At 40.8% G+C, this 15724-nt stretch overlaps 1 protein-coding gene and 1 long non-coding RNA gene across 3 annotated transcripts in view; one reads left to right on the top strand and one right to left on the bottom strand.

Moving 5' to 3' along the window:
- LOC137334661 (uncharacterized) overlaps positions 1 to 15724 on the bottom strand; it is a 119759-nt gene that overhangs the window by 15747 nt on the left and 88288 nt on the right. The gene's annotated exons all lie outside the window — the stretch shown is intronic.
- Positions 1 to 15724, top strand: part of mdm1 (Mdm1 nuclear protein) — a 39521-nt gene that overhangs the window by 14013 nt on the left and 9784 nt on the right. Inside the window, exons 5-12 of one of the 2 annotated variants that reach the window (XM_067999499.1) lie at positions 5373 to 5549; positions 6077 to 6225; positions 8951 to 9041; positions 9408 to 9446; positions 9754 to 9929; positions 10385 to 10675; positions 13664 to 13827; positions 14674 to 14807. In XM_067999499.1, the coding sequence (XP_067855600.1) occupies positions 5373 to 5549; positions 6077 to 6225; positions 8951 to 9041; positions 9408 to 9446; positions 9754 to 9929; positions 10385 to 10675; positions 13664 to 13827; positions 14674 to 14807 (1221 nt within the window). The remainder of the gene's footprint in view (positions 1 to 5372; positions 5550 to 6076; positions 6226 to 8950; positions 9042 to 9407; positions 9447 to 9753; positions 9930 to 10384; positions 10676 to 13663; positions 13828 to 14673; positions 14808 to 15724) is intronic. The other variant, XM_067999500.1, reaches the window with a different exon arrangement.

The following is a 15724-nucleotide window of genomic DNA, read 5'->3' as shown; positions in this document are numbered from 1 at the left end:
GGGTGGAGGTAAGAAATAGCAAGGGTAAGAAATCACTGGTGGGAGTAGTCTATAGGCCTCCGAACAATAGCTACACTGTAGGGCAAAATATAAATCAAGAAATAATGAGGGATTGCAAAAAAGGTAATACAATAATATTGGGCGATTTTAACTTTCATATAGATTGGACAAATCAAATTGGCAAAAGTAGCCCTGAGGATGAGTTCATAGAGTGTATGCGGGACTGTTTCTTACAATACGTTGTGGAACCAACCAGGGAACAGACCATTTTAGATCTGGTAATGGGTAATGAGACTGGATTAATTAATGACCTCAAAGTAAAGGATCCCTTAGGAAACAGTGATCATAATATGATGAATTTTACATCCAGTTTGAGAGTGAGGATCTTGGATCTGAAACTACTGTACTTTTTTATAATTCGTTCATGGGATGTGGGCGTCGCTGGCAAGGCCAGCATTTATTGCCCATCCCTAATTGCCCTTGAGAAGGTGGTGGTGAGCCGCCTTCTTGAACCACTGCAGTCCGTATGGTGAAGGTTCTCCCACAGTGCTGTTAGGTAGGGAGTTCCAGGATTTTGACCCAGTGACGATGAAGGAACGGCGATATATTTCCAAGTCGGGATGGTGTGTGACTTGGAGGGGAACGTGCAGGTGGTGTTATTCCCATGTGCCTGCTGCCCTTGTCCTTCTAGGTGGTAGAGGTTGCAGGTTTGGGAGGTGCTGTCGAAGATGCCTTGGTGAGTTGCTGCAGTGCATTCTGTGGATGGTACACACTGCAGCAACGGTGCACCGGTGGTGAAGGGAGTGAATGTTTAAGGTGGTGGATGGGGTGCCAATCAAGCGGGCTGCTTTGTCCTGGATGGTGTCGAGCTTCTTGAGTGTTGTTGGAGCTGCACTCATCCAGGCAAGTGGAGAGTATTCCATCACACTCCTGCCTTGTGCCTTGTAGATGGTGGAAAGGCTTTGGGGAGTCAGGAGGTGAGTCACTCGCCGCAGAATATCCAGCCTCTGACCTGCTCTTGTAGCCACAGTATTTATGTGGCTGGTCCAGTTAAGTTTCTGGTCAATGGTGACCTCCAGGATGTTGATGGTGGGGGATTCGGCGAAGGTAATGCTGTTGAATGTCAAGCGGAGGTGGTTAGACTATCTCTTGCTGGAGATGGTCATTGCCTGGCACTTGTCTGGTGCGAATGTTACTTGTCACTTATCAGTCCAAGCCTGGATGTTGTCCAGATCTTGTGCATGCGGGCACGGACTGCTTCATTATCTGAGGGGCTGCGAATGGAACTGAACACTGTGCAATTGTAAACCTAAATAAGGGCAAATTACAATGGCATGAGGACAGAATTGGCTAAAGTGGACTGGGAAAACAGATTAGAAGGTATGACGGTGCACAAGCAGACATTTAAAAGGATATTTTATGACTCAACAAAAATATATCCCAGTAAGGAGGAAAGACTCCACAAGAGGGGCTAACGAAGGAAATTATGGATGGTATCAAATTAAAAGAAAAGGCATACAACGTGGCAAAGATTAGTGGTAAGCCCAAAGATTGGGAAAACTTTAGAAACCAGCAGAGGAGGACTTAAAAAATAAAGAGGGAGAAAATAGATTATGAGAGTAAACTGGCAAGAAATATAAAAACTGACAGTAAGAGCTTTTACAAGTATATTAAAAGGAAGAGAGTAGCTAAAGTAAGTATAGGTCCTTTAGAGGATGAGACTGGGGAAATAATAATGCAAAACAAAGAAATGGCAGAGGCATTGAACAGATATTTTGTATCCGTCTTCACAGTAGCAGACACTAAAAGCATACCAATAATAGCAGATAATCAAAGGGGAGGGAGGATCTAAAAACAATCATTATCACTAGAGAAAAAGTACTAGGCAATCTAATGGGTCTGCAGGCTGACAAGTCCCCTGGACCCGATGGCTTGCATCCGAGGGTCTTAAAAGAAGTGGCTACAGAGATGGTGGATGCATTGGTTGTAATCTTCCAAAATTCACTAGATTCTGGAAAGGTCCCAGCGGATTGGAAAACCGCAAATGTAATGCCCCTATTCAAGAAAGGCGGGAGACAGAAAGCGGGTAACTATAGGCCAATTAGCCTAACATCTGTCATTGGGAAAATGCTAGAATCGATTATTTAGGAAGTAGTAGCAGGACATTTAGAGACTCAAAATACAATCAAGGAGAGTCAGCATGGTTTTATGAAAGGGTAATCGTGTTTGACAAATTTATTAGAGTTCTTTGAGGAAGTAACGAGCAGGTTGGATAAAGGGGAACCAGTAGATGTAGTGTATTTGGATTTCTAAAATGCATTCGATAAGGTGCCATATAAAAGGTTATTGCTCAAGACAAGAGCTCATGGTGTTGGGGGTAATATATTAGCATGGATAGAGGATTGGCTAACTAATAGAAAACAGAGAGTTGGGATAAAGGGGTCATTTTCAAAATGGCAATCTGTAACTAGTGGGGTGCCGCAGGGATCAGTGCTGGGGCCTCAACTATTTACAATATATATCAATGACCTGGATGAAGGAAGCGAGTGTACTGTGGCCAAATTTGCTGATGATACAAAGATAGGTGGAAAAGTAAGTTGTGAGGAGGACACAAAGTATCTGCAAAGGGATATAGATAGGTTAAGCGAGGTGGGCAAAAATTTGGCAGATGGAGTATAATTTGGGAAAATGTGAAGTCATCCACTTTGATAGAAAGAATAAAAAAGCAAAATATTATATAAAAATGGAGAAAGACTACAGAATGCTGCAGTACAGAGGGATTTGGGTGTCCTCGCACATGAAACACAAAAAGTTAGCATGCAGATGCAGCAGGTAATTGGGAAGGCAAATGGAATGTAGGCCTTTATTTCAAGGGGGATGGAGTATAAAAGCAGGGTAGTCATGCTACAACTATACAGGGTGCTGGTGAGAGCACACCTACACTACTGCGTACAATTTTGGTCCCCTTATTTAAGGAAGGATATACTTGCATTGGAGGCGGTTCAGAGAAGGTTCACGAGGTTGATTCCGGGTATGGAAGGGTTTTCTTATGAGGAAAGATTGAGTAGGTTGGGCCTATACTCACTGGAGTTTAGAAGAATGAGAGGAGATCTTATTGAAACATATAAGATTCTGAGGGGGGCTTCACAGGGTAAATGCTGAGAGGATGTTTCCCCTCATAAGGGAATCTAGAACTAGGGGGCATAGTCTCAGAATAAGGGGTCGCCCATTTAAGACAGAGATGAGGAGAAATTTCTTCTCTCAGAGGATTATTAACCTTTGGAATTCTTTGCCCCAAAGAGCAGAGGAAGCTGTGTCGTTGAATATATTCAAGGCTGAGTTAGACAAATTTTTGATGAGCAAGGGAGTCAAAGGATATGGGGAACAGACGGAAAAGTGGAATTGAGGCCAGAATCAGATCAGCCATGATTTCATTGAATGGCGGAGCAGGCTTGAAGGGCCAAATGGCCTACTCCTGCTCCTATCTCTTATGTTATGTTCTGTTCTATCACTATCCTCCTCACTGTTCACTACCCTTCTGAGTTTTGTGTCAAATGCAAATTTTGAAATTATGCCCTGTACACCCAAGTCCAAGTCATTAACATATATCAAGAAAAGCAGTGGTCCCAGCACTGACCCCTGGGGAACACCACTGTACACCTCCCTCCAGTCTGAAAAAACAACTGTTCACCACTACTCCCTGTTTCCTGTCACTTAATTCTGTATGCATGTTGCTACTGCCCCATTTATTCCATGGGCCGCAATCTTGATGACAAGCCTACCATGCCATACTTTATCAGATGTCTTTTGAAAGTCCATATACACCACATCAACTGCACTGCCCTCATCTACCCTCTCTGTTACCGCATCAAAAAACTCTATGAAGTTAGTTAAACACGATTTGCCTTTAACAAATCCGTGCTGGCTTTCCCTAATCAATCCACACCCGTCCAAGTGACTTAATTCTGTCCCGGATTATCGTTTCTAAAATTTTCCCCACCACCGAGGTTAAACTGACTGGCCTATAGTTGCTAGGTTTATCCTTACACCCTTTTTTGAACATAGGTGTAACATTTGCAGTTCTCCAGTCCTCTGGCATCACCCCCTTATCAAAAGGAAGATTAGGGCCAGCACCTCTGCAGTTTCCACTTTTGCTTCCCTCAGCAGCCTAGGATGCACCCCATCCAGACCGGGTGCTCTATCTACTTATCTACTTTAAGTACAGCTAGCCTTTTTAGTACCTCCTCTTGATCAATTTTTAGCCCATCCAGTATCTCAACTATATCTTCCTTTACTGAGATTGTGGCAGCATCTTCTTCCTTGGTAAAGACACATGCAAAGTACTCATTTAATACCTTGGCCATGCCCTCTGCCTCCATGAGTACATCTCTTTTGTGGTCTCTAATCGGCCCCACCCCTCCTCTTACTACCCGCTGGTAGAAGTGTTCAAAATCATGATGGGTTTAGGTGAAGTAAATAAAGAGAAACTGTTCCCATTGGCGGAAGGGTCGACAACCATAGGACACAGATTTAAGGTGATTGGCCAACGAACCAAAGGTGATATGAGGAAAAACCTTTTTACGCAGCGAGTAGTTATGATCTGGAATGCGCTGCCCAAAAGGATGGTGGAAGCAGATTCAATTGTGGCCTTCAAAAAGAAATTAGATAAATACTTGAAGGGGACAACATTTGCAGGACTATAGGGAAAGAGCAGGGGAACGGGGCTAAATGGATTGCTCTTACAAAGAGCCGGCACGGGCTTGATGGGCCGAATGTCCTCCTTCTGTGCTGTAACCATTCTACAATTCTATGATTCTAGGGCCTAAGCAGCTGAGGGCACGGCCGCCAAAAGTGAAGCGATTAAAATCGGGGAAGCGCAAGAAGCCAGAATTGAAGGAACGCAGAGATCTCAGAGGGTTGTAGGGCTGGAGGAAGTTACAGAAATAGGGAGGGGCGAGGCAACGAAGGGATTTGAAAACAAGGATGAGAATTTTAAAACTGAGGGGTTGCCGGACCAGGAGCCAATGTAGGTCAGCATCAGAGGGGTGATGGATGAAGGGGACTTGGTGCGAGTTAGGATACGGGCAGCATCAGGGGAACTATTGTCTGAATGAACAGTGTGATGACATTGAATACACTAACAGCTCTGCATCAGCTATTCTAGTTAGGCCAAACAAAACCAATACTTTTGGTAATATTTCTGTCTCAATAGCATTTAAGTTAGCTAGATCCATGTGTGCATCATATCGAATAAAACTTTAATTTATACTTAAGCAAGTTAGAGCTGTATTTTTATTAGAAAATTCCTTGAAATGCAGCAGTATTCCAACTTTATTATTTATAACATTAAGAAATATTGTCCCTGTTTCCAGATTATTCACAGCAGAAATAAGGAACTTCCTCCGTTTAAATTGGGTAAGGTGTACAGTGAAACAGAATATTCAAGTCAGTTTAAAGGTATGCAACCACCTAAAGGACCACGCTTGCGTAAAGATGTTGAAGGAAAAGAAGCTTTAGCATTTGAACTGGAAAGTCATTCCTCACTAAAGGTAATTGTCTGTTTGTGGTCAAAAAGAAAGGTAATCTATTTGTGAACCTGCTGAACATGTCTCAAAACGTCTCTTCCTGTTTATTCTTTTGTCACCATTCCCCAGCTGGGAAGGTTGACAAGCAAAGTGCTGTCAGCTCTCTGTAATTGGCTATTAGATGATTCCTTCCTTGCAATTTTCAACTCTTTCCTTGTAAGGAAACAGCTTTGACCACATGTTGTTCACCAATGTACAGTGCTGCCTACACAAAATATGTCACTCGTATGATCGAATTCTTTTGTATCTATTCTTTAAAAGACACTCACAAATACATCAAAAATATTTAAAATATTTGAAATCTATTTGAAATATTCTTTCATCAAAATCATGTTTTCAGCATTTTCTCCCTTTTTTCCAAAAACATTTTGGATATATTGTAAGACAGTATCAGAATAAAAGGAATATAACTTTAATTTTTTCAGAGTTGTGAAAAATCAGCTGTGAATCCTTTGTTGTCTGCCTCTGACTTTGAATTTTCATTTATTCAGTGTAATAATCTGAAGCCTGCCCACCCTAAATCAACAGGCTCAGCCTCAAAAGACCAGCAACAGGAGGCAGAGGTACAACCATTTCAAGACAAACAGCTTCTAAACCAACAGAATCCACAGAAACCCTTTTTCTCACACAAAGGTCTCAGGTATGTAATAAGGGAACAGCTATAATTATGGGGGATTTTAACTATCATATTAACTGTACAAATCAAATTGGGCAGGGCAGCCTTGAGGAAGAGTTTATTGAGTGTATTAGGTATGGATTTCTTGAGCAGTATGTAACTGATCCTACAAGGGGGCAAGCAACCTTGGACCTGGTCCTGTGTAATGAGCCAGGATTAATTAATAATGTCCTAGTTAAGGATCCCCTTGGAATGAGTGACCATAACATGGTTAAATTCCATATCCAATTAGAGGGTGAGAAGGTTGGTTCTCAAACAAGCGTACTGAGCTTGAATAAAGGAGACTATGATGATATGAGAGCGGAATTGATTAAAGTGGACTGGGAAAATAGATTAAAGGGTAAGACGGTACATGAGCAGTGGTGTTCATTTAAGGAGTTATTTTACAACTTTCAAAAAAAAAAATTCCACTGAGGAAAAAAGGGCGTAAAAGAAATGACAGCCATCCATGGCTAAGTAAAGAAATTAAGGATAGTATCCGACTAAAAACAAGGACATATAAGGTAGCCAAACTTAGTGGGAGGATAGAAGATTGGGAAGTCTTCAAAAGACAGCAAAAAGTAACTAAAGGATTGATTAAGAAAGGGAAGATAGATTATGAAAATAAATTAGCAAAAAATATAAAAACAGATAGCAAGAGTTTCTACAGTTATATAAAAAGAAAAAGGGTGACTAAGGCAAACGTAGGTCCCTTAGAGGATGAGACCGGGAAATTAATGGTGGGAAACATGGAGATGGCAAAAATGCTGAACAAATATTTTGTTTCAGTCTTTACGGTAGAGGAAACTAAGAATATCCCAACACTGGACAAACAGGGGGCTCTAGGGGGGGAGGAGCTAAATATGATTAAAATCACTAAGGAATTGGTACTCAGTAAAATAATGGGACTCAAGGCGGATAAATCCCCTGGACCTGATGGCTTACATCCTAGGGTCTTGAGGGAAGTGGCAGTAGGGATTGTGGATGCTTTGGTAATAATTTTCCAAAATTCTCTGGACTCAGCAAAGGTCCCGGCAGATTGGAAAACTGCTAATGTAACACCCTTATTTAAAAAGGGTAGTAGGCAGAAGACTGGAAATTATAGATCAGTTAGCCTAACATCTGTGGTGGGTAAAATTTTGGAGTCTGTTATTAAGGAGACAGTAACGGAACATTTAGATAAACATAATTTAATAGGACAAAGTCAGCATGGCTTTACGAAGGGGAAGTCATGTCTGACAAATTTGCTTGAGTTCTTTCAGGACATAACGTACAGGGTGGATAAAGGGGAACCAGTGGACGTAGTGTATTTAGACTTTCAGAAGGCATTCGACAAGGTGCCACATAAAAGATTATTGCTCAAGATAAAGAATCACTGGATTGGGGGTAATATTCTGGCATGGGTGGAGGATTGGTTATCTAACAGGAAGCAGAGCGTTGGGATAAATGGTTCATTCTCGGACTGGCAACCAGTAGCCAGTGGTGTTCCGCAGGGGTCGGTGCTGGGTCCCCAACTCTTTACAATCTATATTAACGATTTGGAGGAGGGGACCGAGTGTAACATATCAAAGTTTGCAGATGATACAAAGATGGGAGGGAAAGTGGAGAGTGAGGAGGACATAAAAAACCTACAAGGGGATATAGACAGGCTGGGTGAGTGGGCGGAGATTTGGCAGATGCAATACAATATTGGAAAATGTGAGGTTATGCACTTTGGCAGGAAAAATCAGAGAGCAAGTTATTATCTTAATGGCGAGAAACTGGAAAGTACTGCAGTACAAAGGGATCTGGGGGTCCTAGTGCAAGAAAATCAAAAAGTTAGTATGCAGGTACAGCAGGTGATCAAGAAGGCCAATGGAATGTTGGCTTTTATTGCTAGGGGGATAGAATATAAAAACAGGGAGGTATTGCTGCAGTTATATAAGGTATTGGTGAGACCGCACCTGGAATACTGCATACAGTTTTGGTGTCCATACTTAAGAAAAGACATACTTGCTTTCGAGGCAGTACAAAGAAGGTTCACTCGGCTAATCCCGGGGATGAGGGGGTGGACATATGAGGAGAGGTTGAGTAGATTGGGACTCTACTCATTGGAGTTCAGAAGAATGAGAGGCGATCTTATTGAAACATATAAGATTGTGAAGGGGCTTGATCGGGTAGATGCGGTAAGGATGTTCCCAAGGATGGGTGAAACTAGAACTAGGGGGCATAATCTTAGAATAAGGGGCTGCTCTTTCAAAACTGAGATGAGGAGAAACTTCTTCACTCAGAGGGTGGTAGGTCTGTGGAATTTGCTGCCCCAGGAAGCTGTGGAAGCTACATCATTAAATAAATTTAAAACAGAAATAGACAGATTCCTAGAAGTAAAGGGAATTAGGGGTTATGGGGAGCGGGCAGGAAATTGGACATGAAGCTGAGTTCAGATTGGTCAAGGCCCTGTGGGTGGCGGAGCGGGCCCAGGGGCTGAGTGGCCGGGTCCTGTTCCTACTTCTTGTGTTCTTTAGATTTGAGGTTAGGATCAGATCAGCCATGATCTTATTGAATGGCGGAGCAGGCTTGAGAGGCCAATTGGCCTACTCCTGCTCCTGTTTCTTATGTTCTTATGTAGGTATGCATCATTATAGTTATACTGTACATTTTAAATGTAAAATATGATTTATCACATTCATTTGTACAAATTATAATTCTTATAATTTTGTGTATTTTTCAGAAACATTAAGTCTGAATATAAGACTAACTTTCGGTCTCCTGGTCAGTATGAGTACAGGGAAGGAGAATACAGAGCAAGTAATCCTGAAGGGGTAGGTAAATGATGGATTGCAGCATTGCTATCAGTGCTTGTTTCTAACACTAGTGTGTGAAATTAATTGCAGCCTTTTATAAGGTCAATTAATTTGCAAATTGCCTAACCTTTAGAAGCAAATACCTCATTCATAGTGATGAGTATTAATACAAATGAATTTATCTACTCCTTTTGAAGATTTGAATTCACCTCAATGTATTTTTAAAAATGGCCTTTAGAGGGCGCTATTGCATGGTAGTACAATTCCTCAGTCAATGCATATTGTGAATTCTTGTTGCTTTGTTATTTTCAATTTTGAATATATATTCTATTGGATTTTCAAAACCAAACCATTTTAAACTTATCTTTACCTTCTTTTTTGTAGGGTACCGAAAGCAACCTAAATTCCCCTTGGTATGCTGAGGTTGGTTTTTAGATTGCATTTTTAAAAAAAATGCATGTTTTTGTTTTTATTCATTCATAGTTAGCAAGAATTTTTTTAAAAATAAAGTAATTATAATTAGCAACTACCTTGCACTTTAGTAGCATCTGCAGTTTCTGTGGCTAAAAAGGCAGCAACTGTTTTCTGTACTTAGCAAAAACAGTTTGCTCTTTTGTAAGTAGATTTTAAAACTACACCATATTGAGCATAACAGGAGCAGAACAATTTTAAAATTAGAAAAAAAAGTGATGAGAGCTACTTAAGTTTTTCTTCTGCTCTGATGTGACAGGTGAAAGAACTTCGAGAGAAAGCTGAAGCCTATAAGAGGAGAGCACTGGGCACTCACTTCTCCCGGGATCACCTCACTCAAATTCTGTCTGACCAAAATAAGTTCTGGGAGGTGTCCTCGACATCTGATACTGAAGAATCAGTCAGTGATAGTGTCAAAGCTCTGGACCTTGCAAGGTACAGATTAATGAGCAATGATCCTGGACAAGTTCATTAAAAGTATTTTGTACATATCAACCAATAGATCATATTTTTCAGAATCTTTTCCATGCATGCTGTCACAGCAGAAGGAAAATTAATATGTTTGAATAGTCTAAATCTTTTTGGTGGCAGTGGAGTTTTGTTTTGAAAGCATCAAACGTGGATTGATTTTCATCCATCATTATATGAATATTGCAATGCTTTCTTGTGCAACACTGCAAGAGTCTGGTTGCTCAACTTTGAAAATCTTTCAAAAAATATTAATGTTAAATGCTCTTACTATACATATGCAAAGAAATTGTAGATTATCTAAAACATGCCATGTAACTGTTGCTGCAATATCCAGCTAAATGACACACAAATCATTTCTTCATATTGCTAGTGTATGGAAGATATTCCCTGGGCAGTGAAATATATGTTCATATTTTTAGAGCAAGAGAAACTCAGAATATTTCTAGCACAGAGAGACAAGAGACCCAATCTGTCTGCGTAACAGAAAGTACTACATCCCCACAAAAGACCACACCAAAATACAATGATACGGGAGAAAATGGTATGTCAGATGTTCCTACCCTTCCAGTCAGCAGAAAATTGGCATGGAATGATGAGAAAGAGAAGTCATGTGCAGCAGAACTACCAGAAGGCAACCAAGAACAAAATGATGAAACTGAGAAGGAAATGGGAGTTGAGGGAAATGCAGAAATGGAAGCAGTTGTTGAAAGGTAACCATTAGTTAATGAAAATGTGTATTAGATCAAAGGGAGGGGGGTTGAAAAAAAACTATTAAAACGAGGCCTAAACTTTGGAATGAATTTAGCTAAAATATCATCCTTTTATATAGTCAAGATCACTTGACTCCTTTCAAATGTAGACAAAAAATGGTCATTATACTTCCATGCAAGTGATCTTTGTCTTTATCTCCCCACTTTAGACCTACTCAATTGGAGGAGGGCCAATTTCAGTGGGATGAGAACAGATCTGGCCCGGGTAAATTGGAATCAAAGGTTGGCAGGCAAAACTGTAATTGAACAGTGGGCGGCCTTTAAAGAGGAGATGGTTCGGGTACAGTCTAGGTACGTTCCAACGAGGGAGAAAGGTAGGGTAACCAAAGCCAGAGCGCCCTGGATGACAAAAGAGATAGAGAGAAGGATGAAGCGGAAAAAAGGGGCGTATGACAGATGTCAGGTTGATAACACAAGTGAGAACCAGGCAGAACATAGAAAGTTCAGAGGGGAAGTGAAAAAGGAAATAAGAGTATGAGAATAGACTGGTGGCCAACATAAAAGGGAATCCAAAAGTCTTCTACAGGCATATAAGTAGCAAATGGGTAGTAAGAGAAGGGGTGGGGCCGATTAGGGACCATAAAAGAGATCTACTCATGGAGGCAGAGGGCATGGCTGAGTTACTAAATGAGCACTTTGCATCTGTCTTTACCATGGAAGATGTTGTTGCCAGAGTCTCAGTAAAAGAAGATATAGTTGAGATACTGGATGGGCTAAAAATTGATAAAGAAGAGGTACTAGAAAGGCCAGCTGTACTTAAAGTAGATAAGTCACCCGGTCCGGATGGGATGCATCCTAGGTTGCTGAGGGAAGGAAGGGTGGCTATAATCTTCCATGATGTGGAGATGCCGGTGATGGACTGGGGTTGACAATTGTAAACAATTTTACAACACCAAGTTATAGTCCAGCAATTTTATTTTAAATTCACAAGCTTTCGGAGGCTTCCTCCTTCCTCAGGTAAATGTAAAATAAATAAAATTGCTGGACTATAACTTGGTGTTGTAAAATTGTTTACTATAATCTTCCAAACATCCTTTCGATAAGGGGGTGGTGCCAGAGGACTGGAGAATTGCAAACGTTACACCCTTGTTCAAAAAAAGGTGTAAGGATAAACCCAGCAACTACAGGCCAGTCAGTTTAACCTCGGTGATGGGGAAACTTTTAGAAAGGGTAATCCAGGACAGAATTAACAGTTACTCGGACAAGTGTGGATTGATTAGGGAAAGCCAGTATGGATTTGTTAAAGGCAAATCGTGTTTAACTAACTTGATAGAGTTTTTTGATGAGATAACAGAGAGGGTAGATGAGGGCAGTGCAGTTGGAGTGGTGCATATGGACTTCCAAAGGGCATCTGATAAAGTACCGCATGGTAGGCTAGTCATCAAGATTATGGCCCATTGAATAAAGGGGGCAGTAGCAACATGGATACAGAATTGGCTAAGTGACAGGAAACAGAGAGTAGTGGTGAACGGTTGTTTTTCGGACTGGAGGGGGGTGTACAGTGGTGTTCCCCAGGGGTCGGTGCTCGGACCACTGCTTTTCTTGATATATATTAAATGACTTGGGTGTACCGGGCACAATTTCAAAATTTGCAGATGACACAAAACTTGGAAGGATAATGAACAGTGAGGAGGATAGTGATAGACTTCAAGAGGATATAGATAGGCTGGTGGCATGGGCGGATACGTGGCAGATGAAATTTAATGCAGATAAATGCAAAGTGATACATTTTGGTAGGAAGAACGAGGAGAGACAATATAAACTAGAGGGCATAATTCTAAAAGGGGTACAGGAACAGAGAGATCTGGGGGTATATGTACACAAATCGTTGAAGGTGGCAGGGCAGGTTGAGAAAGCAGTTAAGAAATCATACGGAATCCTGGGCTTTATAAATAGAGGCATAGAATACAAAAGTAAGGAAGTCATGGTTCGGCCACAACTGGAGTACTGTGTCCAGTTCTGGGCACCGCACTTTAGGAAAGATGTGAAGGCCTTAGCGAGGGTGCAGAAGAGATTTACTAGAATGATTCCAGCAATGAGGGACTTTAGTTACGTGGATAGACTGGAGAAGCTGGGGTTGTTCTCCTTGGAACAGAGAAGGTTGCGAGGAGATTTGATAGAGGTATTCAAAATCATGAAGGGTCTAGACAGAGTAGATAGAGAGAAACTGTTCCCATTGGCGGAAGGGTCAAGAACCAGAGGGCTTAGATTTAAGGTGATTGCCAAAAGAACCAAAGGTGACATGAGGAGAAACTTTTACACAGCGAGTGGTTAGGATCTGGAATGGAATGAGGGGCTGGTGGAGGCCGATTCAATTATGGCCTTCAAAAAAGGAACTGGATAAGTACTTGAAAGGAAAAAATTTGCAGGGCTACGGGGAAAGGGCGGAGGAGTGGGACTAGCTGGATTGCTGTTGCATAGAGCCGGCGCAGACTCGATGGGCCGAATGGCCTCCTTCCGTGTTGTAACCTTTCTATGATTCTATTTATATTAACTGTGGTAATTACTGTGTTGCAATTGTACTGCTAATTAATAAGCATGGAATTGCAGGTTCAGATATTTGTTCCATGTACTTGGTTGAGGAGATAATGCAAAGCTATCTGTGGGTCTTTTACTGAAGATCTCAAAGTGAGAATGGTCCTAATTAAAGTATTTTAGCTTTATAGAAATTAAAAATAGCTTGCACATGTATATTAGTGCAATTTACTTAATTTAATTAATTGTTTGCTCAATATAAGTTTGGAATTCTCTATGTAAAATATAAGGTTTTTTTCCCATTGGCCGTTAACAACTGCACCATTGGGAAAACTCATCTTTTAAAAAAGTTATTTTATTTTATTCTTGCACAAGTTCCTTTCTTGTCAATCAAATGGACCGATTGTTTAATATTGTATTTTATACAGTTCTTAAAATTCATTAAATTTCTAGAGAACCAGCCCCTATAAACAGACAAGATGTGCCAACAGTAAATTCAGGCTCCAATGAACAATCAGAATTTGGTTCTGATGCAGGTGGACGACTGCCTACCCCAAAGCTGAAGACAACCGGTGGAGCCCAACGAACTCATCATGATCTGACCACACCAGCTGTTGGTATGACCATTTCTTAATTTAATACAAATAATATGTTTTGTTTACAATAACCGTAGATATTCAGTTTTTTGTTGCACATTTAGGTGTGATTTCAAAAGTTGTGGAAATCTGTATATGTAATAAAAGCTTTGACTAACACTTTTCCACTAAATTAAAAGGTAGTTTTGTATGCTATTTTGGAGCATCTCATTCTAAACTTAGCTTGCTCTGCTGCCTATCGTGCTTTGTTTCTGCTGCCTATCCCAGCTTGCTCTACTGCCTATCGTGCTTTGTTTCTGCTGCCTATCCCAGCTTGTTCCTCTCTTCTTCCTCACTCTGGCTGCTTCTTGGACCATGTTTCCACTTCTTCTTGCTTTCTAGGCCAGAGTTGTATTCTGGGAAGTAAGCATATCCATACTGGCTAGCATTGGCTTACCACTGTTCAGTTGCATGAATAAATCTCATTTTTATTAGTGGAATTCTGAATCCCCATCACCTAGAGAATCATCAGAAATGAAAACAGAATGTGAGAAGTAGTCGGAATGAGCAGAAATATGGGCAAGAGAGAGAGAAGTGAAGAAAGCTTGGAGGACGTTAGAAAACCAGCAAGATTGCATCGGGACAATAAATTCTAATGATAGGCAAGGTCTTCTGAAAGTAAGATAGATGTTCCCTGGAATTCTGGATTGGTATAAAACGTTTTGTGTGTATTGCCATTTCTAAAATTGTAGATATTTTATGTACGTGGTCCGGTCGGGTTGTGGGGGGGGGGCGTTATATAAAGAACCTAAATCTCATCTGCAAGCCTCAACAGCCTAAACATCTGATAATTATTAAGTCTTCATTTTAATAATTTTTCTCCACCAGGGGGTGCTGTATTAGTTTCTCCTTGTAAAGTCAGATCACCATCACCCCATCGTAGAAGGACCCAGCCTCCATTGGGAAAATCATACTCGCCCTATAAATATTTATCAGAATCACCAAGCAAAAAACTTACAAAGGTACAGAAAATTCAGAACTTTTATATGAGGGACATATTAGCTCCCAGTCAAATTTAAAGGGTCACCCTTACCAGTTCCCTTGACAGCTTAGCTGGTTAAGACAGTGAATAGCTGAATTACACAGTCCAGATGGTCCAAGGTTCAATCCCATCTGTGACCAGTCAGCTGATCTTAGTTAGTGTACCAGTCAGGGAGATTGAATTGAAATCAGTGCTCCTTGATTAGGGAAGGGCATGTTGCTAATGACTTCTGCTGGAAGTCTGCATGTGTGGCCAATAGTGAGGACAGATTTGGGAGACAGTGATTCTCCTGTGCTCAAATAGCCTGCTGAAACTCTGGGTCTAAGCTCACATACGAATGACCCCTTGGGCAAGGTATTAGAGGGCATCTGGTGCCCGTGGAACTGTTTCAAGAAGGGAAAAACAGTAGTGCTACTCATTTTTTTTCCCCCTTTGGAGAATGGGGATTGGGGATTTTAAAAAAAATGAAATCCCTGCTCCAAGGGTTTGGCTTCAGACCATCATTTTATATTTACTGTAGTGTAAACTATTCAGATGTGATCTTCACATGGCTATTTTAAGTTTTAAACTAAACTTCTTTTAAATGTCTGCTTTGATGTCATTGAGTCATTTCAAGCTTCTAATTTCAAACATGGTAAAACAACATGAAAGGTTAAAAGAAGAATGAGGTCCCTTTTTAATACTGTTTGAGATATGACAATTATAAATAGTTTTAATTAAAAAGTAGCACAGGAGACTACAATTAGTAAGTAAATATGGTTTAAGCTAAGATACACATCCTCTAAATGTTCTATCCATTGCAACCAAAATACTTGTATTCAGCTGGTATCTAGACAAGTGACTCTTCTTCCCATGATCTTAACTTGCATGAGTGCCTGCAAGCTGTTTGACTGCATC

Source organism: Heptranchias perlo, chromosome 18, assembly GCF_035084215.1.
Source record: "Heptranchias perlo isolate sHepPer1 chromosome 18, sHepPer1.hap1, whole genome shotgun sequence".
Classification (NCBI taxonomy): Eukaryota; Metazoa; Chordata; class Chondrichthyes; order Hexanchiformes; family Hexanchidae; genus Heptranchias; species Heptranchias perlo.
Note: the sequence above shows the minus strand (reverse complement) of the source record. Positions and strands in the feature narration are given on the sequence as shown.